Source organism: Harpia harpyja, chromosome 25, assembly GCF_026419915.1.
Source record: "Harpia harpyja isolate bHarHar1 chromosome 25, bHarHar1 primary haplotype, whole genome shotgun sequence".
In the NCBI taxonomy this organism is placed as follows: Eukaryota; Metazoa; Chordata; class Aves; order Accipitriformes; family Accipitridae; genus Harpia; species Harpia harpyja.
The window spans coordinates 22,922-47,192 of NC_068964.1; the positions used below are offsets into that span (position 1 = coordinate 22,922).

General features: G+C 70.7%; 4 protein-coding genes across 4 annotated transcripts in view; all 4 read right to left on the minus strand.

Annotated features, from left to right (window-relative positions):
- Positions 1-44: 44 nt before the first annotated feature.
- Positions 45-6,842, minus strand: DDX39B (DExD-box helicase 39B). Its single transcript, XM_052774919.1, is given in 12 exon segments — positions 45-156; positions 474-621; positions 1,135-1,191; positions 1,193-1,280; positions 1,357-1,466; positions 2,143-2,274; positions 5,013-5,093; positions 5,095-5,132; positions 5,519-5,702; positions 6,219-6,311; positions 6,399-6,526; positions 6,623-6,842. Coding segments are annotated over 12 exon segments (1,287 nt in total). The 5' UTR covers positions 6,834-6,842; the 3' UTR covers positions 45-139.
- Positions 6,843-7,842: 1,000 nt separating this feature from the next.
- On the minus strand, positions 7,843-11,172 carry NEU1 (neuraminidase 1). Its single transcript, XM_052774886.1, is given in 9 exon segments — positions 7,843-8,119; positions 8,355-8,427; positions 8,429-8,503; positions 8,505-8,576; positions 9,010-9,195; positions 9,390-9,461; positions 9,463-9,654; positions 10,174-10,419; positions 10,934-11,172. Coding segments are annotated over 9 exon segments (1,215 nt in total). The 5' UTR covers positions 11,012-11,172; the 3' UTR covers positions 7,843-7,898.
- A 66-nt stretch (positions 11,173-11,238) lies between these two features.
- STK19 (serine/threonine kinase 19) lies at positions 11,239-13,392 on the minus strand. Its single transcript, XM_052774920.1, is given in 10 exon segments — positions 11,239-11,425; positions 11,658-11,677; positions 11,679-11,806; positions 12,010-12,091; positions 12,094-12,109; positions 12,343-12,480; positions 12,566-12,660; positions 12,748-12,846; positions 12,848-12,895; positions 12,998-13,392. Coding segments are annotated over 10 exon segments (765 nt in total). The 5' UTR covers positions 13,091-13,392; the 3' UTR covers positions 11,239-11,379.
- A 679-nt stretch (positions 13,393-14,071) lies between these two features.
- Positions 14,072-24,271, minus strand: part of SKIC2 (SKI2 subunit of superkiller complex) — a 12,018-nt gene continuing 1,818 nt past the window's right edge. The window contains 33 exon segments of the mRNA XM_052774887.1: positions 14,072-14,137; positions 14,139-14,306; positions 14,731-14,850; positions 14,852-14,872; positions 15,351-15,405; positions 15,407-15,504; positions 15,507-15,536; positions 15,825-15,935; positions 16,007-16,233; positions 16,695-16,737; positions 16,739-16,809; positions 17,095-17,149; positions 17,152-17,244; positions 17,390-17,452; positions 17,454-17,512; positions 17,855-17,975; positions 18,432-18,569; positions 18,656-18,774; positions 19,005-19,086; positions 19,088-19,117; positions 19,252-19,362; positions 20,051-20,185; positions 20,187-20,264; positions 20,369-20,468; positions 21,332-21,414; positions 21,416-21,479; positions 22,008-22,114; positions 22,208-22,292; positions 22,366-22,512; positions 23,178-23,272; positions 23,274-23,324; positions 23,724-23,843; positions 23,922-24,200. Coding sequence (XP_052630847.1) covers positions 14,087-14,137; positions 14,139-14,306; positions 14,731-14,850; positions 14,852-14,872; positions 15,351-15,405; positions 15,407-15,504; positions 15,507-15,536; positions 15,825-15,935; positions 16,007-16,233; positions 16,695-16,737; positions 16,739-16,809; positions 17,095-17,149; positions 17,152-17,244; positions 17,390-17,452; positions 17,454-17,512; positions 17,855-17,975; positions 18,432-18,569; positions 18,656-18,774; positions 19,005-19,086; positions 19,088-19,117; positions 19,252-19,362; positions 20,051-20,185; positions 20,187-20,264; positions 20,369-20,468; positions 21,332-21,414; positions 21,416-21,479; positions 22,008-22,114; positions 22,208-22,292; positions 22,366-22,512; positions 23,178-23,272; positions 23,274-23,324; positions 23,724-23,843; positions 23,922-24,200 — 3,210 coding nt within the window. The 3' untranslated portion in view covers positions 14,072-14,086.

A 24,271-nucleotide genomic window follows, 5' to 3' on the forward strand; every position in this document is an offset into this window, starting at 1 on the left:
TTTCAGGCCTTTTTTCTATAAAACCCCCGGCGGGGGGGGGGGGGGGCGGCCCCTCCCCCGCAGCCGGGCCGGGGTGGGGGGTGGGGGCCGTGGGGGGCGGCTCCGGCAGCGGCGGGTCCTGGTGGGGCCGGGGGGGCCTTTATCGGGTCTGCTCGACTGCGGGAGGGGGAGAGAGGGGGTCAGGTGGGGGGGGGGGTCCAGCTTCCCCAGCCCCTCCCCCTTTTCCCCAGGATCCCCCCAGCCCCCCACTCCCCACAGCTGCCATGCAGCTCCCCCCCCCCCGAGCTCTCACTCCCCATAGGACCACATGGATCATATGGGGCAGCTTGCTGCCCCAACCCCCCCCCGTGCCCCCCAAAACCCTTCCGGCCCCCCCCAGCCCCCCAGCCCCTCTAGGAGAGGCGGACTGTCCACGGGCCAGCTCGCTGCCGCTCACCCCGAGCCCTCCTGCCCGCCCCCCCGGCCCCCCTCACTGTAGGAGGAGATGTCGATCTCGTCGGGCAGCTCGCTGATGTTGACCTCGAAGCGATCCTGGACGTCGTTGAGGATCTTGGCGTCGTTCTCGTCCGACACGAAGGTGATGGCCAGCCCCTTGGTGCCGAAACGCCCCGCCCGCGCCACCTGGGGGGGACACACGGGGGGGTCAGGGTGCGGAGACACCCCCGGACCCCCCCTTGCCCCCCTGGGACCCCCACAGCGCCCCTGGGGAGCACAGAACCCCAAAAAGCCCCTGAGGATACAGAGCCCCCCCCCATCCTTATAACTCCCCCAAGACCCAGACACACCCCCTCCACGCCCCGCAGAGCCCCCCCATCCTCACACCCCCCCTAAAACCTCCCCACCTACCCCACAGCATCCTCCCAAAAGCCCCCACCAGGATCCAAAGCCCCCCCCCATCCCCATACCCCCCCTCAAAGACCCGGAGCCCCCCCCAGCCCCCTATCACCCCCCCCTCAAAGACCCAGAGCCCCCCCCAGCCCCCTATCACCCCCCCCCACCGCCGCCACCACAGACCCCCCTCCGCCCCACAACAACCCCCTTCTCCCTCACCTGCAGCCCCCTATGCCCTCCCTGCTCGCAGGCAGCCCCCCCCCCGGCAGACGGCCCCCCCCCAGCACAGACAGCCCCCCCCACCCGGTGCAGGTAGGTGTCGGAGTCCTCGGGCATGTCGTAGTTGAAGGCGATGTTGACCCCGCTCGATGTCCATCCCGCGCCCAAAGAGGTTGGTGGCCACCAAGATGCGGCGTTGGAAATCCTTGAACTGCTGGTACCGTGACAGCCTGCGGAAGGGGGGGGCGGGGGGTTAAGGGGGTGTCGGGGGTGTCAGGCCCCCCCCGGCCCCCCCGGGGGCCGTACCGTTCCTCCTGGGGCATGCCGCGGTGGATGGCGATGGCCGGGAAGTTCTGCTCCACCAGCAGCTGGGCCAGGGCGATGCAGCGCTGCACCGACTTGACGAAGATCACCACCTTGGGGGGGGGGCATGGATTAGGGGGGGGAGGAGGGGGGAGGATGGGGGGGAGGAGGGGGGAGGATGGGGGGGGCACCCCCCCCGATACTGGGGTCCTGCCCTACAGACCCCCTCCCCTGCCAAGAGCCCTCCTGGACACTGGGTTCCCCCCCAAACGCTGAGGACCTGCCCTAGAGCCCCCAAACCTCTGCCGGATGCCTCGGTCACCCCTGAGACCCCCCCCCACGTATTGGCATCCTCTCCCAGAGCCCCCCAAGATCTCTCTTGGATTCACCTCCAGGGCCCGCGGACTTTGGGGTCCCCCCAGGACCCCCCCAAACCTTGGGGTCCTCTCCTGAACCCCTCCCTCAAACCCCCAAGCCCTCCCCAGACACCAAGATCCCCCTCCTCCACCTTCACCCCGAGCTCCCAGCACCCCCCAGATTTTGGGGTCGCCCCTAGACCCCCCCTCCTGGACACCACAGTCCCCCCAGGACACCCCAAACCTTGGGGGCCCCTCCTGGACCCCCCTAAACCTCTCCTGGACCCCCTCGCAAACCCCCAAGCCCTCTCCAGACACCAAGATCCCCCTCCTCCACCCTGACCCCAAGAGCGCCCAGCACCCCCCAGATTTTGGGGTCTCGTTGTCCGTGTGTGTCCGTCCCCCCCCCCCCCCGATTTCGGGGTCCCCCCACCTGGTTGAACTCGAGGACATCCAGCAGGTCGAAGAGCTTGCGGTTCTTCTCGTTGTCCTTCAGCTTGACGTAGTACTGCTGCAGCCCGTGCAGCGTCAGCTTCGTCTCGTCGTCCACGAAGATCTCCATCGGCTGGGGGGGGGGACAGCGCTCAGCCCCCGCCCCGGCGCCCCCCCGGCGGCCCCCCCACTGCACCCCAACACGGCCTCGATGGCCCCCCTACGGCCCCACGGGCGCCCCGGGGCTCCCTGCACCCCCAACACGGCCCCCGGGACCCCAACAGGGACCCACGGGACCCCTACGTGGCTCCCTGGACCCCGATACGGCCCCCGGGACCCCAATAGGGCCCCAGGGGACCCCCATAGCCCCCTGCACCCCAGTACGGCCCCGGGACCCCAATACGGCCCCACGGGACCCCTACGGTCTCCTGCAGCCCAATGCAGCTCCCAGGGACCCCAGTACGGCTCCCTGCACCCCAGTACAACTCCCAAGAACCCCAATACAGCTTCCTATACCCCAATACGGCCCCAGGGACTCCTGTGGTCCCCTGCACCCCAATACGGTCCCAGGGGACGCCTACGCTCCCCTGTACCCCAATATGGCCCCAGGGACCCCAGTACGGCTCCCTGGGCACTCTAAGGACCCCAGCAGAGCCTCCAGGGACCCCAGTATGGCCCCATAGGCTCCCGGCACCCCAATATGGCCCCATGGGACCCCAATATGGCTCCCTACACCCCAACACAACTCCCAAGGACCCCTACATGGCTTCCTGTACCCCAATACGGCTCCTGGGACCCCAATATGGCTCCCTACACCCCAACACAACTCCCAAAGACCCCTACATGGCTTCCTGTACCCCAATACGGCCCCTGGCACCCCAATACGGCCCCATGGGACCCCTATGGTCCCCTGCACCCCAATACGTCCCCAGGAACCCCAATACAGCCCCATGGGATCCCCTATCCTTCCCTGCACCCCAATACAGCTTCCAGGGACCCCAATATGGTTTCCTGCACCCCAATACAGCTCCCAAAGACCCCAATACGGCCCCAGGGACCCTAATACAACTCCCACAAACCCCAATACAGCCTCATGTGGTCCCTATGGCTCCCTGCACCCCAATACAGCTCCTAAGGACCCCAATACGGCGCCCTGGGCACTCTAAGGACCCCAACTCAGCCTCCAGGGACCCCAGTACTGCCCCGTAGGCTCCCAAAGACCCCAATATGGCTCCATGGGACCCCTGGACCCCAATATGGTCCCTGGACCCCAATATAGTCTCAGCAGCCCGTATATAGCTCCACAGGGTTCCTGCACCCCAATACGACTCCCAGGGACCCCAACAGGTCCCCACAGTACCTCTATAGTTCCCTGCATCCCAATACACTTCCCGAGGACCCCAATATGGCCCCACAGGACCCCTACAGTGCCCTGCACCCCGATACGGCCCCTGGGACCCCCATTACAGCCCCATGGAACCCCTATGGCTCCCTGCACCCCACTACAGCCCCATGACCCCCCCCCACGGTTCCAGGGACCCCGAGACAGTCCCAAGGACCCCAGTACAACCCTAAGGGGATGTTACGTCCCCAAGGACCCCAACACAGTCCCATGGCACCCCAACATGGCCCCACGGGTTCCCTCCATCCCAATGGAGTCCGCATGGACCCCAATACCGTCTCAAAGGTCCCCTATAATCCCCTACACCCCAATATGGCCCCAAGGTCCCCAACACATCTACCTGGGACTCCCACAGGAGCCCTGCCCCCCAAAACAGCCCTACGGACCCCCAGCAAGATCCCAGAGATCCCAATACATTCCCATGGACACCCTACAGATCCCTGGCGCTCTCTGCACCCCAATACAGCCCCCGGGGACCCCGACATGGTCCCATGGGTACCCTGCACCCCAAAACAGCCCCAAAGACACCCTATGGATCCCTGCATCCCTACACTGCCCCATAGGTTCCCTACAATCTAACGCATCCCTACAGATATCCTACAGCACCGTATAGGTCCCTGCGCCCCAATACAGGCCCACAGATGCCCTATAGCACCCTACAGCCCCCTGCACCCCAACACGGCCCCCAACACCCCAATACAGTCCCACAGGATCCCTATTGTCTATCACAAACGTTCTACTACCCTACCCTACAGCACCCCATAGCACTTTGCATCATCACGCAGCCCTATAAATAAACATATAGAGCGCTGCCCCCAAGCCAGCTCCGTCTCTTCCCTATACCATAACGCACCCCCCAGACGCCCTGTAGCGCCCTACAGCTCCCTGAACCCTAATACGGCATCGGGACCCCCGAAAAGGCCCCACAGGCCCCCTTCACCCCACAGATCCCCCATGGCCCCGCAGGAGGGGCCCTGCCCCCCGGCACAGCCCCGGGGGTGTCCCCCCACCTGCCCCGTTACCCCCCCCACCCCCCGCCCCCCCCGAATCCTGCTCTCCGCCGGCTCCAGGAAAAGGATAAGCGGGTCCGGGCGCCTGGAGGAGTCCGGGCCGGGCCGAGCCGTGCCGAGGCCGCGCCGCGCCGTGCCGAGGCCGTCCGGGTCCCGCCGTCTCCTCGCCGCCGTCTGCCGGAGCGCCGGGGGGGGCCGGGGGGGGGGCCGAGAGCCGCAGGCACTTACTCGCTCGAGTGCGTGTGGGGGGGCTCTTCGCCGTCCGCCGGGCGGTTTTTGGGGGGCGGGGCGGGACGGAGCGAGGAAGAGGAGGAGGAGGAGGAGGAGGAGGAGGAAGAAGAAGGGGGGCGGCTGGAGGGGGGAGACCCGAGAGATCTTCCGCAGGGGGGGCGGGGGCCGGGGGCAGCCCCCCGCGCCGGGGCGGGCGCCGGGGGCAAAGAAGGTAGAAGGGGTAATTACGTCTTGCATGAATTTGCGGCAGACGGGGCGGATTTCCTTGCTGAGAGTGGCGCTGAACATCATGACCTGCTTTTCGTGCGGGGGTCATGCGGAAGATCTCCTGGACGTCCCGACGCATGTCTGAGGTGGGGGACAGACGAGAGGGTTAGGAGGGGCCGGGGTGGGTTACGGAGAGGGGGGGCTGGAGGCGGGGGGCGGCCGGGCTGACCTGCGCCCGGCTTTGGGGGGAAAGGGCCTGGACACCAGGGTCCTCTGTGGGGTCACACCTGGACCCTGGGTCGTCCCCCCACCCCCTCCGACACCGGCCTCCCCCTCCTGAAATTCCCAGGTGTCCGCCCCACCCAAGAACAACTGAGTCCCCCATGAGGCTGTGCCGGACCCTGGGTCCTCCTGTGAACAATCGGATCCCCCCAAATCTCCTCCTGGATGTCCGGATCTCTCCAAATCTCCTCCTGGATGCCTGGGTCCCCCCCGAACCCCACCCGGGACCCCCTCCCTGGACTCACCGAGCTGCTCGAGCATCTTGTCGCACTCGTCCAGGATGAAGTGCTTGATGTGCTTCAGGTTGAGGCTCTTGTTGCGGGCCAGAGCAGGATACGGCCCGGAGTCCCCCACCACGATGTTGGGGCAGTTCTTCTTCAGCACCTCCTCATCCTTCTTGATCGACAGCCCCCCGAAGAACACCGCCACCTGCGGGAGAAAGGGAATGGTGTGCTCAGACCGCCCCCAATCTTCTTCTACTGCTACACCCCATCCTTGCCACGATTTTGGGGTCTCCTCGGTGGTTTAAAGCTCTTCCACTAAAACTGCTGCCCCCCCAAATGCCTCTATGCTGGCCCATCTCCTCAAAACCCCTTTCCTACCTACCCCCTTTCCCACTCCCTGAACCCCGCTTTGCACCCTGATCCCCCCCAACCTCAGCTCCCCCCTTTACATGACCTCTCCCTCCTTTGCTGGGATTTTGGGGTGCCCCAGACTGTTTAGGGTGATTTAAGGTCCCTCTGCCAAAGCTGGTACCCCCCGCAAAACCTCCTGGGGGGGCCCCCAGTGCCTGCACTGTCTCCTTATCTTACATCCCCCACTTCTAGCTTCAGTCCGTTCCTTCCCCACACCATTACTCACTCTCTGAGCGCCCTTTTATGCCCACCCCCCCTCCGAGAGACCTCCCACCCCCCAACCCCCCCAGAACCCCCCCAACCCACTCACCTTAACGCTGGGCATGTACTTGGAAAATCGCTCGTACTCCTTACTGATTTGGAAAGCCAGCTCCCGCGTGTGACACATCACCAGCACTGACACCTGAGCAGACAACACCGGCAAAACGCAGGCTCAGCGCCGTGTGAGCCCCCCAAACTCCCCGCCAAAGCCCCGGGGGGGGCCCCTCACCTGCCCCGTGACAGGCTCCAGCTGCTGCAGGGTGGCCAGGACGAAGACGGCTGTCTTGCCCATGCCGGATTTAGCCTGGCAGAGCACGTCCATGCCCAGGATGGCCTGCGGGATGCACTCGTGCTGCACTGTGGGGGAGCGGAGGAGGGAGGGGGGCTGTCAGCGCCGCCGGGGAGAGACCCCAAAACACCCCCCCGCCCCCGGCGCCCTCCCCGTCCGGTCACCTTCGGAGGGGTGCTCGAAGCCGCAGTCGACAATGGCGCGAAGCAGCTCAGGTTTGAGGAGGAAATCGCGGAAGCCGGAGCTGTGGATGGAGACGTAGGAGCCCTTCACGTCCTTCTTGGGCGGCGCCTCGGCCCCGTCGGCCCCCGCCGCGTTCTCCACCTCGTCGTCCTCATAATCCAGCAGCTCGTTGTCCACGTCGTTCTCCGCCATCCTGACGGGCTGCGGGGGGGGGACCCTCAGAGCGGGGGTCTCTCCCCCTCCCACCCCCACAGGAACCCCCCCTCACCCCACAGCGGCACCCCGATGTCAGCGCACCCCACAGATTCGGGCCCCCCCCATCACCCCACACGGGACCCCCTCGCCCCACCGAGACACTCGGGTGCACCGGCCCCCCCCCGCCAAGACCCGCCCCCCGGGCCCCTCCCCCCCCGGCCCCAGCCAATCCCCTTCCTTCCCGCCAAGGAACCGCCGCTCGGGCCCGCCCCCCCCCCCGGCCGCGGGGTCCGTGTCCCCCCCTCAGCGCCCCCCCCCCCGCACACACACCCCGGGCCTCCTCCAGGCCCCGCCGCCGCCATCTTGGCGCCCACAATGGCGGCGGGCCGGGAGCGCCCCCCTCCCAGAACGGCGGCTCCGGGCGACGAGGGCGGCGGCGGGCGCGGACGGGCCCGGCCGCGGGGTATCGGCGGCCGCGGAGCCCCGATGGGCGGCGGGAGCGGCGATGCGCGACCGATGGCGGGGCCGGGCCGGGCCGCGCCGCCATCACTTACCGCCGAGCTCTGCGACCGCCGCGGGGAGGGAGTGGGCGGGGCTGCGCGGGCGTCACTTCCGGGGACCGCCCCGCCCGCGGCGCCGCTCAGGACCCCCTGCCCCGGGGCTGCCCCTCGCGATCGCCTGAGTCCCGCCCGGCTCCAACCGCGCCCCCGCCGCCCCCCCCGCGCCCCTCTCCCCCCCCCGGCCCCGCCGCCCTCCGCCACCGCCGCGGCCCCGACCGGCCCCGCCGCCGCCTCCCCGCGGGGAACGATCTCCGCGCAGGCGCCGACGCGGGCAGCTCCGCGCCGGGGTCCTCGGGGGAGGGCGGCCGCCGCCGTTGCTAGGGCGACGGCGCCCGGCGGAGAGACCCGCCCAGAACCCGCGGGCCCGCCCCCACCGCGTCGCTATGGCGACGGCTCCCGCCACCGCCTGGCCACGCCCCCTCCCCCAGTGATGACGCAAGCTGGGCTGAGCGAATCCCTTTATTGAGACACCACCCCCCCTCCACGGGGGGGCGTGGCCAAGTCAGACATCGCCCGCGATGCTGATGGTGGCCAATGAGACGGTCTCTGTGGAGAGGCTCCGCCCCTTCTCGTAGATGAGGTAGAGCAGGGGGGCGTCGCCCTGGTCGCCGGGGGGCGGGGCCGCCATCGAGGAGTACCCGCTGGGCCCCGCCCACACCTGCAGGCCCCGCCCCCACCACGTGGTGCCGTTAGTGAAGCTCCAGCGCAGGGTCAGGTTCACCCCTGCGAGAGGGGCGGGGTCGGTGGGGGCGCGGCCCGTGCAAGCCCCGCCCACCAACCCAGACCACGCCCGCCGAGCCAGAGCCACCCCCCCGCTGTCAAGTCACGCCCGGCTACTCCCGCTGCCCTCAGGCCCCGCCCCCCGCCACAAGCCCCGCCCCCGCCCCTTTCTCCCCCAAGCCCAGCACCCCCCCGCCCCCCCAATCCCCCCCCGCCCCCCCAACCCCCCCCCGCTCACGCCGGCTCTCGTGGGCAGGGTTGCTGAAGAAGACGAGGCCGCCGGTGACGAGGACGCCGGCCGCCACGGCGGGGGTCGACCAGGGCGGGGTCGAAGGTGACGGCGTCGGGGGGGAGGGTCTCGCCCCCGTCCCAGCTCCGCGCCACCATTCCGGCACCGGCACCGGTAGAAGTTCTGGTTCCGGATGTTGACGGCGATGGAGCCGTCGGGCAGCTCGTAGGGCTGCGGGCAGCCGCACGGCTGAGTGACCCCCCGGACCCCTGCGTGTCCCCGCCCGACCCCCGGGCCCCCCCACAGCCCCGGGTCCCCCCCGACACCTGGGACCCCCCCACACACACCCCCGGGTCCCCCCCGGCCACCTGGATCGTTCCCCCCCCGGCCGCCTGGGTGTGCTCCCCGCACCCCTGGGTCTCCAGAGAGACCCCTATTGCCCTGCCCCCCCCAGATACTGGGGTCCCCCCCCGTTCCCAGATGCCTGGGTCCCTTCGGGGGGGGGCTTCTGGATGTCTGGGTCCCCAGGGAGACCCCCCCCACACTGCCTGGACCCCCCCCCAAGCACCACTGTCCCCCCCCACCCCCAGACGCCTGGGTCCCCAGGGAGAGACCCCCAGTGCCCCAGACCCCCCCTCCCCCGGACGCCCGAGTTCCCCCCCACCTGGCACTCGTCGGGGGTGAAGTCGCGGGGGTGGCGGGGGGCTCCGAAGGGGATGGCGGGCAGAGCCCCCCCCCCCGCCGCCAGTGCCGCCCCCCCGTCGTCACTCAGCAGCAGCGAGACCCCGTCCCGCTCCAGCGTCCCGTGGCCGCAGAACACCAGGCGCCCCCGCCCCGGCGCCCGCTGCTTCTGGGGGGGGGGGACGACACACACACCTGGGGACCCCCCCCGCACCCTCAGGTCCCCACAGATCCACGCCCGCCCCCCCCACCGCATTCCCAGATGCTTGGGTCCCCCCACCCCTCTCTGAACGCCTGGCCATTCCCCCCCCCAGACCTTCGGGTGACCCCCCCTCGGGACACCTGCGCCCCCCCCGCCCGTACCTGGATGCCGTAGCCGGGCCCGGGAGCGAAGACCTCGTTACCGACGACCCCCGAGAGGTTTTGGGGGGGCCCCCCAGGAGCGGCCGCCGTCGCGGCTGCGCAGGAGGTGGGTGCTGGGGGGGCCGCAGGCCTGGGGGGGGTGGGCGCAGCGGGGCGAAGAGCAGCAGCACGTCCCCCCCCCCGCCACCGCCAGCGCCCCCAGGCTCAGCCCATCCCCCGCCGAGCCGTCGTCCGCTGCCACCCCGCGTCGGGCCCCACGTCGCGCCTTGGGGGGGGCACACGGTCAGACCCCCCCCCGGACCCCCCCCCAGCCCCCTGCAGGGCCCCCCACCTCCCCAGATCCCCCCCGAGAGCTCCAAGGCACCACCCAGGACCCCCAAACTCTCAGGACCCCCCCCCCGGGGCCAACAGAGGCCCCCCAGGAGCCCCCATGGACCCCCACAACCTCCCCCACAGACCCCCCCGACCCCTCCCAGGAGCTCTCAGACCCCCCAAACCCCCCTCCAAAACCTCTCTGACCCCCCCCCAAACCTCTCAGACCCCTCAGTGCTCCCCCAGATCCCCCCAGACCCCCCCAAAGATCTCTCCGACCCCCCCAAGAACCTCTCATACTCCCAAGGGCCCCCCCGACCTCCCCAAGACACCCCAAAGCTCTGTCTGCCCCCCCCAAACCTCGCAGACCCCCTCAGTGCCCCCCCCAATCCTCCTAGATCCCCCCAAAACACCCAAAAGATCTCTCCGACCCCCCCCGAACCTCTCAGCCCCCCCAGGGCCCCCCCCAGACACTCCCAGGATCCCCCAAACACCTCCCAGACCCCCCCCAGGGACCCCCCCCACCTCCGTCAGGAGAGTGGCGGCAGGCGATGACCTTGGCCCCCACGTCGGCGGCCGAGCGCTTGCGCCCCTCGGCGCAGGCCAGCAGGGCCCCCCCGGGGGTGACGACCACCAGCGGCACCCGGAAGGTGTGGACCCCCCCGCGCCCCTCCCCGCTCACCCACAGCAGCTGCTCCCGCACCACCCGCGGGCGCACCTGGGGGGGGACAGGGGGGAGTCGGGGTGAGGGGGGGGCGTTAATGGGGAGGGAGGGGGGGGCTAAGGGGCACTGGGGGGCCCTGGAGGGGGTGGGGGGGGCTTTGGGGTCATTGGGGGGGCTACAGGGGGGCACTGGGGGTCTGGTGGGGGCATTGGGGGGCTCCAGGGGCATCAATGGGGGACAAGAGGGAGTGTTGGGGCGGTGGGGGATATTGGGGGGCACTGTAGGGGCTACGGGGGGGCTCTGGGGCGACGTGGGGGCCATCGAGGGGGCCGGGGGGGTGAAAGGGGGACAAATGGGGAGGCAGGGGGCTCGGGGGGGCATCAGTGGGGGGGGCAAAAGGGGGTGTTGGGGACAAACGGGGGACCCGCGGGGGGGGCCTTTGGGGGGGGTCGGGGGGCCCGGGGGGGGGATTGGGGGGTCCCCGGGACGTGGGGGGTGGGTGCGGGAGGGTCCTGCCGTAGCCCGCCCCCCCCCCCTCCCCCCGGAGCCCCCCCCCGCCCCCCGGTACCGTCTCGGGGGTCGCGGCCCAGCGGGCGGCGGCGCCGATCGCCAGCAGCAGCCCCGGGAGGAGCCGGCCCGGCCCCATCGCGGCCCCTTTAAGGCGCCGCCGTCACGTGCCGCCGCCCGCCGGGCTGAGGGGGCGGGGCCAAGCCTTAAAGCGGCAACGCCCGAGGGAGGAGAGCGGTGGGACCCACCAGCGAAAAACGGCGACTTTTATGGTGGGGAAAAAAAAAAAAAACACAAACCACTTTTAATGCACTTTTTCGCTCCCACCACCCCACCCCAGCCCACCCCACCCCGGAACCCCGGCCCGCAGGGGGGGCGGGGCTAAGATGCCTCTCAGCCACACCCCCTTTTGGAGGGTGGGGTCCACCTTAACCCCGCCCCCTCACGCAGGACGTGGCCACACCCCCTTGGTCCACAAGGCCCCGTTGCATGCTGGGAAGCGTCCGGTCAAGGCTCGCCCAATCGCAGCATCGGCCCCGAGGCGGTGGGGACGCTGTGGGGAGGGGAGGGGTCAGCGCCTGGCCCGGGGTCAGGGGTCATACAGGGGTCAGGGGTCACAGAAGGGGCAGACAAGGGTCACCTGGGGTCACAGGGGTGGGGGCAAACATGGGTCATGGCTCACCCAGTGTCATGGGGGGGCACCCAGGGGTCAGATATCACCTGGGTGTCACACAGAGGGTCCCCGGGGGTCACACAGGGGTCACCCCGGGTCGTGGGGGGGGTACCTGCGCAGCAGCTGGGCCCCCCAGCAGGTCGTGCAGGAGGTACCCGACACCCAGGCGGGCGCCCGGGGGGGCCCTTCGCTGCCGCAGCTCCCGCAGAAGCACCTCCCGGTGCCGCGACCGGCGGACCGCACCCAGCAGCGCCTGGCGCCCTGCGGGGTCAGAGGTCAGGGGTCACCGAGGGTTTGAGGGGGGACCTCCCCCACTCTGCGAGCCGGGGACTCCTGGGGGGGGTCCCAAAGGGCAGGGAAGCCCGTGGAGGGGGAGGGAGCAGGGCGGGACCCACAGATTTGGGGGGATCAGGGGGCCCTGGGGGTTTCGGGGCCCCGAGGGGGGGGTCGGGGGTCCCACGCACCGCGGACGAAGGCCCGGACGAAGCGCCCGACCCCTGGCACCGCCAGCCACCAGCTCCCGGCGTCGCGCACGGTCAGCACCCCCCCGCGGCCACCAGCTGCCTGGGGGGGGACACGGGGGAGATGTTGGGGGGGGGGGGGGGCAGGACCCACGGCAGGGGTGGCAGGACCCACCCTGGGGTGGGTCCCAGCCCGGCCCCACACCCCCCCCCGGGGGACCCCAACCCCCTGGGGGTCCCAAACCCACCTCAGGGTCCTCTGCAGCCACCCCAGCCCCACCGTGGGGGCCCCGCCCCCCCAGACACCCCCCCCCGGCTCCGCGTCCCCCCCCGTACGTGACGTCTCCGTCCTCGAAGCCCAGCGCCCGCATGCGGCTCTGCTCGTAGCTGAGCTCGGGGCAGGCGGCCACGGCCGAATCCAGGAACCGCCGCACCAGCCCCGCCTGGGGGGGTCCCTGCCACCGCCGCCAGCACCTGGGGGGGGGGGGTGTGCAAGGGGGGGTCAGGGGGGGCCCCAAACCCCCATCCCCACCCCCTAGCCCCCCCCCCCCCCCCAGACCTTCTCCTTGTAGGGCTCCATGAAGACGACCCCAGCGCGTCGGCGCCCAGGCCCAGGTGGAGCAGCCGGATCCGTCCCTCGTCCCTCAGGTGGTTCTGGGGGGGTCGGAAGGGGGGGTCGGGGGGGGGGGTCGGCGGCCCTGGGCGGGGGTGGGATCCCCCCCGTACCGGGTCGGGTCTCACCAGGTGCCGGTCCACGGCGGTGCGGTCGCTCACCAGGCTGTAGAGCTGATGGCGCAGGACCAGGGGGGGCAGCGCGTCCCCGAAGAGCCCCCGCGGGAAAAAGCGCGGCCACGTCCCGCAGCGCCGCTTCCACCGACGCCGGGCTGCCTGCGGGGGGGGGGGGGGGGGGGGCCTGTGGTACCCGAGTGGGGCCCCCCCGGGTCCGCGCGTGTGTCCCGCCCGTCTCCGTCCCGTCCCCCCCCCGGTACCAGTCGGGCCGGGGCTCCTCCTCCGGCGGCGGCGGCTCCAGGCGGCGCCTCTTGGCCCCGAGGGTGTCGCAGAGGAGGCGGCGGCGGCGGCCCATGGGGCTGGGGGGGGGCGGGGGGGGGGCCGAGCGCCCCACGGGCGCTGCCCCACACCGGCCCCGGCGGCTCCCGCTGATGACGTCACGCCGCCCCGACCCCCGGCGAGCGGCGCCGCTTCCTCCTCTCCCTCCCCCCGGCGCGCTCTGATGACGCGCGAGCGTCACCGGCGGAGGGCGGGGCGGGGCGACGCCGGGCCGGGGGCGTGGCTGGAGGCAACGGGGCGGGGCTTCCCGAAAGGGGCCGGCGCGCGCGGGCGACCCGGGGCGGAGCCAAGCGGGAGGGGGAAACGGGCTGAACCATGTGCGTGCGATGGGGGGGTGGGGGGGGGTGGTGGACTAAACCACGTGGGGCCAGTGGGGGGGGGGGAACGAATTTAACCACGCGGGGCGATGCGGGGGGATAGACGGACGAAACCACGTGGGGTGATGGGAGGAAGGGACTGAACCACGTGGAGCCAATGGGGGGGTGGACTGAACCACGTGGAGCCAATGGGGGGGTGGACTGAACCACATAGGAACAACGGGGGGGTGGACTGAACCACGAAGGGCCAACGCGGGGGGGGGTGGACTGAACCACATAGGACCAACGGGGGGGGTGGACCGAACCACGTAGGGCCAATGGCGGGGTGGACTGAACCACACAGGGACCAACGGTGGGGTGGACTGAACCACGAAGGGCCAACGGGGGGGGGGGGGTGGACTGAACCACACAGGACCAACGGTGGGGTGGACTGAACCATGTGCGCCAATGGGAGGGGGGGTGGGATGAACCAGGCAGGTGCAATGATGGGGGGGGGGAACAGACTGAACGACGTGCAGCAACTGGGGGGACACACGGGCTGAACCATGTGGCCCCAAGGGGCGACTTAAGGGATGCTGGAGGCGGGGGGGGGGGGGGGCCTGGGGCTGAACCCCTCGGGTGACTCCGGAGGGCCCCACGTGGCACTGGGGGGGTCGGCGAGACCGAAGGCCGGGGTGGGGGGACACATAAAGCCTTTATTGGGTGTAGAGGCTGGCGGCGAAGACGATGTCGCGTTTGATCATGTTGGTCGCGTTTGATCATGTTGGAGGCGGCCTCCATCTTGGCGGCCAGCGCAGACTCCCCCACCAGCCGGGCGGCCTGGCGAACCTCCCGGCACGTCTCCTCCAGCTGCTGGATGCAGCGAACGACGGCCCCCTCCTGCACCGCCGCCAGCCGGGCGATGTCCGCGAAGGGCTGCGGGGGGGGGACGACACAGGGGGATGAGTGGGGGGACCCCCAGGATGGGACGGGGGGGACCATGGGGCTGGGGGAATGGGGGGACTCGGGGGAGCCCAGGGATGGGGAATAGGGGGGAACAGGGGGGAACAGGGAATGGGGGGGGGGGAACCACAGGGATGGGGGTGGCAAGGGAACGGGGGAGACTGGGGGGGTCAGTGGGAAAGTGGGGATGTGGGAATAGGGGGGGGCTGGGGGGACAGGGGGGCACAGGGAGGCAGTCATGGAGGCCCCACAGCACAAGGGAGGGGCAGGACATGGAGGGGGGGGGACATCAGGGCAGACGAAGGTCTCAGGGCTGGGTTGGGGGGTCCCCAGGGATGGTCCTGGGGTGCTAGGGGGTCTCAGCGGGGGCCTGGGGGCTTTCCCGGGGGGGTCTCACCATGCCACGGGCCCACTCGTAGACGACCTCGACGAGGCTGAAGCTGAACTGGTCGACAAACTCCTCGACGCTCTGGCTGAGGCCGCACTCCTGCTGCAGCCGCCCCACGCGCTGCGCCACCAGCCCGCACCTGCTCCATCCCCTGGGGGGAGCACACGGGGGGGGGCATGGGGGCCCCCGAGTCAGGGACCCCCCACCCCGAGAGACCCCAGTGTCTGGCACCCCCCACCCCACCCCACAGCCCCCCCCCAAAACCCCAGGGACTCCAGCATCTGGGGACCCCCCACCCCACCCACCCCCCCTCACCCTGAAGGACCCCAGCCTCCAGGACCCCCCACTCCACCCCACGGGCCCCCCAAAACCCCAGGGACTCCGGCATCTAGGGGACCCCCACCCTGAGGGATCCCAACCTCTCCAAGATCCCACCACACCCCCATCCCGAGGGACCCCAGCCTCCAGGACCCCCCACTCTACCCCACAGCCCCAGGGACACCCATGCCCGCCCCCCCCCCCAAAGCGGACCTGCCCGGGGGGCTCCCCCCACCATGGGCAGACCATGCAGGAGAGCAGGACCCCCCCAAGCCCCCGGGACCCCGACATCTGGGGGAAGCCCCCCGTACCTGCTGGAGGGCAGGGGGCATGTGGGGGGGGGCCTCCCCCCGCCCCTGGCAGACCCAGGGGGGCCAGGACGTTCCCCAGCAGCAGCTCGGTCAGCACCAGCTCGTGGGTGCTCAGCAGGGAGGCCAGGCGACCCCCCAGCGCCACCGCCCCCCCCCCTCCGCCACGTACCCCAGCGCCCGCAGCACCTGGGGGGGGACAGGAGAGGTTGGGGGGGGGCACGGGGGGATGCGGGGACACCCCATCCACGTGCCCCAGTGATCGCAGCACCTGGGGGGGGGCGATGTGGGGAAACGGGGAGGCCACCCTGTGCGCGTACCCCAGCGCCCACAGCACCTGGGGGGACACAGAGGGGTACGTGGGGAGCCCCCGCCCATGTGGCTCAGCTTTAGGGCGATTTGGGGACCCAGGGGTGGTCCCAGAGGACATTGGGGGGAACACAGGGGGATGCCAGGGGGCACGGGGGGGGCACTCACGGCCACACGCTGGTGGTACTCGGGCAGCAGCAGCAGCGACTGGTCCGACAGCAGGAACTGGAGATGCTCCAGCTGCTCCAGCAGCTCCTGGCGGGCGGCGAACTGGGCGTACTGAGGGGAGACAGAGGGGTGAGGGGGGGGCCCCGAGCCCCCCCCCCCCTCCCCCGGACCCTGCCCAGTACCTGCTGGGGGAAGCGGGGGCTGTGGACGCAGTGGAAGGAGCCCAGCGAGGCGGCCAGGGTCCGGGCACGGGCGGCCGCCTCCACGGCCTCGGGGTCCCGCAGCTGCAGGGTCCCCACGGGGTCGAGCAGGGGGAGCCCCCCCGGGGCCCCCCCCGCCAGCCGGGCCAGCAGCTCCTGCACCGCCGCCCCCACCTCCATCCCAGGGGGCTCCGATCTGGGGGGGACGGGGGTCAGGGGGGGAAACACCACAATGGGGGAAACCCCAGGGACCCCTGAAGCCTCCTAGCGACCCCAAAATGGGGGAGAACCCCCCCCAGGGATCCCAGCATCTACGGAACCCTCCGCCCAAGGACCCCAACATTCATAGAACCCCTCCCAGGGAGCCCAAAGTGGGGGGAACCCCCTCCCTCAGGGAGCCAAAGACCCACAGAGAGCCCCCAGGACCCCAAAACTGTGAAGAGACCCCAAAGTACCCCAAAACCAGGAAGAACCCCCCCCCAAGGACCCCCCACACTCATGGAAACCCCTGGAAGACCCCCCCAGGGACCCCAAAATCAGGAAGACCCCCCCAAGAGCACTCTCAGATCCCCCACGCACCCCCTGGGGACCCCAAAACCCTCCTGGGGACCCCAAGCCCCCCCCCCAACCCCACAACCCGTCCCCATCCCCCCCACCTGGGGCGGGGGGCCCTGGCGGGGGCGCAGCTCCTGCAGGACCCTCTCGGGGTTCACCCCGCAGGGTCTTGGCCGTGACCCCCCCGATGTCCCCGGGCTGCAGCTTCTCCAGCACGTGGCCACAGGCGCCTGGGGGGGGGACCCAGGCGTCCGGGGACGGGACCCAGGCGTCCGGGGACCCCCCCAAAACCCCGGGGAGACCCAGGTGACCAGGCCCCCCCCAACCCCAAAGTACGTGGGGTGCCCCACTTCCCCCCAAAAGGGACCCAGGCGGCTGGGGGACCCCCAACTCCTCCTGTGGGGACCCAGACATCCAGGACCCCCCCCCCCACTTCCCCCAGGGGGGACCCCCAACCTCCCCAGAAGGGACCCAGCCATCCGGGGACACCCCCCCCAGCCCCGGGGGGTGCAGACCCTCGGGCACGAAGAGCCTGGTGAGCAGCAGGTCCTCGGGGTAGGGGACATCGGGGACTTTGGGGGGGTCCACCGCCGCCCCCCCTCCTCAGGGGGCTTCTCACACAGCACCAGCGTGGTGAAGGTGCGGCTGGACCCCTCTGAGGACACCTGGGGGGGACAAAGGGTGAGGGGGGGGTCCTGGGACACGAGGGGACCCCCGTGGGGGGGGTCCTTGTGTTGGGAAGAAGATATGGGGGTGGGGGGGATGTGGGGGGACGGGGGGGGGTTTGGGGATGGGGGGGTTGGGGGGTACCTGGAGGATGAGGCCGAGGGCGTTGCGGTGTTTGGGGGTGCAGACCACCACCACCCGGCCGGGGCGCCAGCGCCCGCAGCCCCGCCACCGACTCTGCCAGGCGCCGCTGCCGGGACCCCCGGGACCCCCCCGGTCAGACGGGGACCCCCGGGACCCCTCACCCTCCCAACATCATCCGAGGGGCACCCAGAGACCCCCCAAGACCCCCAGCACCATGGAGGTGACACCCAGGGATCCCCAGTCTTTAGATAGGGACTCCCAGTACCCCCCAGGACTTCCCCCAGTGTCCCCCCCCCGCTTTGTCCAAGACCCCCCAGTATCCCTAGGGGATGCCCCCAGGACCCCCAAATGGGGTCCCCACCACCCCGGTGCCAACCCCAATGTGGTGGGGCCTCCCCCCGGGGTCCCCGTCCCTGTCCCCCCCCCAACCCGGGGTCCCCGTCCCACCTGGAGCAGGGCGCGGGGCCTGGCGCAGCCCCTGCACGGCCCGGTGGTAGGGGGGCAGGTCGGCCATGGCCCCCTCGGCCTCCGGCTCCCCCAGCGCCGCCAGCTCCCGCTGCAGCTCCGCCACGCGCCGCTCCTGCGCCTGGGGGGGGGGGCACGGGGTCAGGGGGAGCACCGGGTCCCCCAGTCCCCTACCGGGGTGACCCCAGTGCCCCCCAGTTCCCGTACTGGGCTGTCCCAGTGTCCCCCAGTTCCCACACTCGGGTGTCCCCATTTCCCCAGCGTCCCCCAAACCTTGTTTTAGAGCGTCCCAGTGTCCCCCAGTCCCCATATTGGGGTGTCACGGGGCACACGGATGTGTCCCTGCATACTGGGGTGTACCCAGTATCCACCAATTCCTGTACTGGGGTCTCTCAGTGTCTCCCAGTGCCCATACTGGGCCACCACCTGGGTGTCCCTGCACACTGGGGGTGTCCCTGGTGTCCCCCAGTTCCCACACTGGGGTGTCCCAGTGCCTCCCAGTTCTCATGCTAGCCCACCCCCTGGGTGTCCCCCACATACTGGGGTGTCCCCACGTCCCCCCACCGCGTCCCCGTACCGGGGCGTCGCGCCGCAGGGGGAACTCGGAGAAGCTTCGCCGCATCATGTCCTCGACGCGCAGCGCCTGCGCCCGCAGCAGGTTGAGGATCATGGAGTAGGTCAGGCGGAACTGGGACTGCAGGCGCGTGGGGCGGCCCTGGGGGGGGACATGGCGAGGGGGGGGGTCATGGCGGGGTGGGGGGACACACTGGGGACACGGGGGGGGACGCGCGGGGGACCCACCAGCATCACGCGGTGCAGGTCGGCCATCTCAGGGACGGGCCCCTTGCAGAGGATGATGACGGTGCCGGTGGAATCCAACCCCCGCCGCCCCGCGCGCCCCGACATCTGCACGTACTCCCCTGGGGGGAGAAGGCGGGGGGGGCCCTGAGACCCACAGCCTGCCCCACGGCTGCCCCACGGCACCCACCCTGCCCCACGGCACCCACATCTGCACGTACGCCCCTGGGCGCATGCGTAGGAGGCGGCCGCGGGATGGGCACCGAGACCCCAAATGCTGCCCCACGGTGCCCCCACAGCTGCCCCACGGCTGCCCCAGAGCCCCACGGCTGCCCCACGGCCACCCCCTTACCGGGCAGGAGATCGCGGAAATTGTTGCCGTCGTGTTTGCGGATGGAGTCAAAGACAACGGTGCGGGCCGGCATGTTCACACCCCATGGCGAAGGTCTCGGTGGCGAAGAGCACCTGGGGGGCCGAGGGGAGATGTGGGGGGCCGGGGGGGGCCACCACGGGGCAGGGGAGCCCCACGTGCGGACGCAGGGCCTCTCACCCAGCCCCACAGCGAGCCCCCTCCCCGAGCGGCCCCCCCCACGGCGCACCTTGACCAGCCCCTGGCTGAAAAGCATCTCCACCACCTCCTTGAGCAGGGGCAGCACCCCGCCGTGGTGCACCCCGATGCCGCGCTGCAGCAGCTCCGCCATGCGCAGCACCTGGGGGGGCGGATGACACGGGGGGGGGGGTCAGCGACCCCACGGGGACCCCCAGAACCACCCCACAGACCCCGCAGCTCCCCCAGCCGTGGGGTGCAGCCCCCCACCCACGTCACCCATGTCCCAAACAGCCCCCTTCCAGACCCCCAGCCCCTTGAGCCCCCCCTGAGCCTCTCATATCTTTTCTAGTCCCTCTTACAACCCCCACAGGCCCTCAAGTCACCCCCAGATCCCCCCCCCGTCCCTTCAAGTGCCCACAGCCCCCCCCAGAGCACCCCCTGGAGACCCCCTGGCACTTCAGGCTCTCCCTGAAGCCCCTCACACCCCTTCTACCCCCACATAGAGCCCTCCAGATCCCTTCTGGCCCCCCGTAGCACTCCCCACACCCCCTTAAACCCTCCTAGAACCCCCCATCCTTTCCAGCCCCCCCCCAGACCCTTCCCAGCCCCCCATAGCGTTCCCCACGTCACCTTGAACCTTTCTAAAACCCCCCACATTCCCTCCACCCCCCCCCACGGCCCCCCTCAGATCCCTCCCAGCCCCCCATAGTGCTCCCCACAACCCCTCAAACCCTTCTAGAACCACCTCCATCCCTTCCAGCCCCCCCCAAAAACCCCCACGTCCCTTCCGGCTCCCCTCAGAGCCCCCCCCTACAGCCCCTCAATTCCACCGCTCCGGCCCCCCCCACCTGCGGCAGCCGGCGGTCGGAGCCGCGCAGGCGGGCGATGCAGCGCTGGAAGAAGAGCCGGATCCGGCCCTTCTCGGCGCTGGAGACCAGGTCGAGGGAGCCCAGCGCGTCGGCGTGCTCGTCGCACCGGCTGCGGGGAGAAGGTGAAGGCGACGACCGGCAACTGCTCCCGCTCCCGCAGCAGCCCCAGCAACGCCAGCCAGACCCCCCGGTCCTGGGGAGGGGGGGCAATGGGGTGAGGGGGGTTGCAGTGGGGTAAGGGGGGCCCGCTGCAGGACCACCAGCCTGCCCCAAAGCCCCTCCAACGCCCCCCCCGACCTGCCCGGGGCCGGTGCCCCCCATGGTGGGCTGCTTGGCTCCGAAGGTCTGCGCGTGTTTGCTGGTTCGCTCCTTCTTGGCCTCCACGGCCGCGTAGTACCTGGGGGGCAGACGTGGGGCTGGTGGAGGGGGCAGCAGCTGGGGGGCCGGGGAGACCCCCGTTCCCCCTGGGGAGGGAGGAGCACCGGGGCGGCAGCCAGGACGGGCAGAAGCAGCTCGGGATCGTGTGGGGCCACCCCAGGGTCTCCGTGGGGCCAGCCGTGGGGCAGGACCTACCTGGCACTGAGCGGGACCACCCCACGATTCTGGGGCTGGCCGTGGGGCAGGGCCCGGTCCGGGCTGCGTCGGACCACCCCAGAACCTCTGTGGGGCTGGTTATGGAGCGGGCTGCGGGGCAAAGCGTGCCTCGGGCTGTACGGGACCTTTCTGTGGGGCTGGCTATAGGGCAGGACCGCCCCAGGACCGTTACAGGGCCAAGCGTGGGGCAGAACCCCCTGAGACCTATATCGACTCCTCCTATGGGACTGGCTGTGGGGCAGAGCCAGTTCGGGGCTGGGCAGGACCACCCCAGGGCTGCCGTGGGGCAAGACCCCCTCAGAGCCATATAGGATTCTCCTGTGGGGCTGGCTGTGGGCAAGGCGTGCCTAGGGCTGTATAAAACCCTTCTATAGGGCTGGCTGTGGGGCAAGGCGAGCCTAGAGCTGTATAGGACCCTTCTATGGGGCTGACTATGAGGCAAAATGTACTTAAGGCTGTACAGGACCCTTCTATGGAGCTGCCTGCGGGGCAAGGCGTGCTTAGGGCTGTATAGGACCCTTCTATGGGGCTGGCTGTGGGGCTGGCCATGGGGCAGGGCCCGCTCAAGCCTGTGTGAGACCCCCACAGGGTCTCTACAGAGGCAGCAGCGAGGTACCGGTGGGTGGGGGTGGCTACGGGGCAGCCGTGGGTCGCCGTGGGGCTCACCCCTGGGTGCTGAAGTTGCCGCGGGCGTCGAGGAGGAGGAAGAGCTGGTGGCGGGTGCGGGAGCTGTTCCCGGTGTAGAGAAAAATGCTCCAGCGGCACCGGGCGCTGCCGCGTGCTGATCACCCGCAGGCGCCGGCGCTTGGTGCGGCTGCGGGACGGGGCGGAATCGGGCAAAACAGGGCTGTGAGGGGTCCGCGCGGCCCCCCCCCGTGTGCCCCACACACCCCTCCGCCCCGTGATGCCCCCAGATCCCCCCGTCGCTGCCCCACATTGTTGTCCCCCCCTAGAGCAGCCCCCCAACCAGCTCGTGGCCCCGAACGCCCCCCAGCCCCCCAACATCCCCGCCGGCCCCCCGTGCCCACCCCAGGGACCCCCAGCATCCCCCGAGGCCCCCCCCCCGCTGTTATGCCCCTGCCCCAGAGCTGCCCCCCAACAAGCTCATGGCCCCCCAGACCCCCAATAACCCTCATAGGGACCCCCAGCCACCTTCAGACACCCCATGGCCCCCCAGGCTCATGCCCAGCACCCCCCAGGCCCCTCTCAGCCCTCCCCCAGGACACCCCACAGCCCCCCATGTCCCTCCCAAGAACCCCCAGCACCCCCAAACACCCCATAGCCCCCCATACCCCACCCAAGGCCCCCTAGCACCCCCCCCAGCACACCCCCCCCAACCTACCCGACCCACTGGGCGAACTCGAGGGCGTTGGGGATGGTGGCACTGAGCAAGATGAGCTTGACGTGCTCGGGCAGCATGATCAGCACCTCCTCCCACACCACGCCGCGCTGGGGGGGGGGTCCAGGGCGTCGGGGGGGGTCCAGGGGGTCAGGGGGGGCCCCCCTGAAACTCCCCCCAAGCTTTTCCAGATCCCACCTCACCTCAGCATCGTTGATGTAATGCACCTCATCGAAAATGACCCACTCCAGCTCCCGGATGACGTCGGAGCCGTTGTAGAGCATCGATCTGGCGGGGGTGGGTGTGAAATTTGGGGTGCTGGGGCCCCCCCAACCTCCCGCCAGCCCCCCCCGGGCCTCACCGCAGGATCTCGGTGGTCATGATGAGGCAGGAGGCCTCGGGGCGCAGCTGCACGTCCCCCGTCAGCAGCCCCACGTCCCCGAACGTCGTCTTGAAATCCCGGAACTTCTGGTTGGAGAGTGCCTTGATGGGGGAGGTGTAGATGGTCCTGGGGGGCACCGGAGGGAGGGTCAGACCCCCCAGCACGCCCCATGGGGAGGGAGGGGGGCACTGGGAACCGGGGGGGGGCCAGGAAGGAGCACAGGAGTGCTTAGAGAGATTCGGGGTTCAGAGAGGGTTTGGGGGGGCCAGAGAGAATCTGGGGACCCCCAGGGGGTTTGAGGCCCCCCCGGGGAGGTTTTGGTGGGGGGCCATGAGAAGATCAGGGTGGGCCCAGACGGGATTTGGGGACCCCCAGAGAGATTTGGGGGACCCAGGGACAGGAGTCAGTAGAAATGAGATGAGCCCAGGGTGGGTGTAGATGGGCCAGGGGAGCGCTGGGGAAGTTTTGGGACCCCCTGGGAAGGTTCTGGGGGCTCCAGGGGAGATTTGGGGACACCCAGGAGTGACTTGGGGACACTTTGGAGGGACCCCCAGGGGGTTTGGGGGGGACCCCGAGGCCGGAGGAGCCCAACGGGGTCTCGGGGCGCTTCAGGGCCCCCCGAAGGCCGCGGGGAGAGGTTTCGGGGGACGTCAGAACGCGGCGGGGCATCGTCCCCACCTCGGGCTGACACCGGGGGCTCGAGGGGGCCCTGGAGAGAGTAAAGGACCCCGGGGGGGTGTTGGGGCCCTCGGGGGGGCACCGGCCCCCCCCCGAAGCTGTCGGAGACCCACCGGGTCATGTGGCGCTGGGCCAGGGCGATGGCGTACTCGGCCACGGCGGTTTTGCCGGCCGAGGTGTGGGCGGCCACCAGCAGCGAGTGGCCCCTGCTCCAGGCAGAGCACGGCCTGCTGCTGGAAGGGGTCGGGCACGAAGGGCCACTGCGGGGGGGGGCAGCGTCAGTGGGGGGGGGGGCAGCACCGCCCCACCCCCTGCCCGAGGGTCCCCACACCCTCCCCGGGGCTCCCCGTCACCCCAACGCCCCCCCCCAATGCCTCCACATCCCCCCCAACGTTCCTCATCCCTGGCCACCCCCCTCAGCCCCCAGCGCCCCCCCCCAGACTTAACCGCCCCCCAGCACCCCAACAGCCCCCAGAGCCCCCCCAAAATCCTGCGGGGCTCTTCTGCTGCCCCCCCAGCAAGGCTCAGGGACCCCCAGAAGCCCTCCCACCCCTCCAGACCTCCCCCCTCCATGTCCCAAAGCCCCCCCGGACCCCCCCCAATGGCCCAACCCCCCCCAAGACCCCCCAGTATCCCAAAGCCCCCCAAGGCCCCCCCACCTTGAAAGCGGGGTCAGGGATGCGCTGGTCAAAGTCTTCCACGGGGGTGCTGGCGTCGATGGGGATGGCCCACTGCTCCTCGGGGGGCTCCGGGGGGGGGGCAGGGGGCTCCACCGCCTCCTGGGGGAGAGCAGTAAGCGATGGGGGGGCACGGGGACCCCCCCCCCGCCTCGTTCCCCCCCCCCGCCCAGCACCCACCTTCAGCAGCACCTCCTCCAGGCTGTCGGCGTGGCGCAGGGGGGGCGGGGGGCTGCCCCCCGCCGGGGGCCGGCTGTCCCCTGAGCCCCCCTCGGCCTCGTCCCCCCCCCAGGTCGAACATGTCGAGGGTCTCCAAGAGGCTGGAGAGGGACAGCGGCCCCCCCACCCTCGCCGCTGCGTGGGGCGTGAGATGGGGGGGCCCCGCATCCGCGGGGGCTCGGCCCCATGGATCCACATGGCCCCGCCCCCCCCGGCAAAACTACCTCCCCAGAGATAAAGCTGCCCCCCCCAATGGGTGAAAGCACCCCCTCCCCCTCTGGGAACCCCCCCAAATTATGAGGGTCCACCCC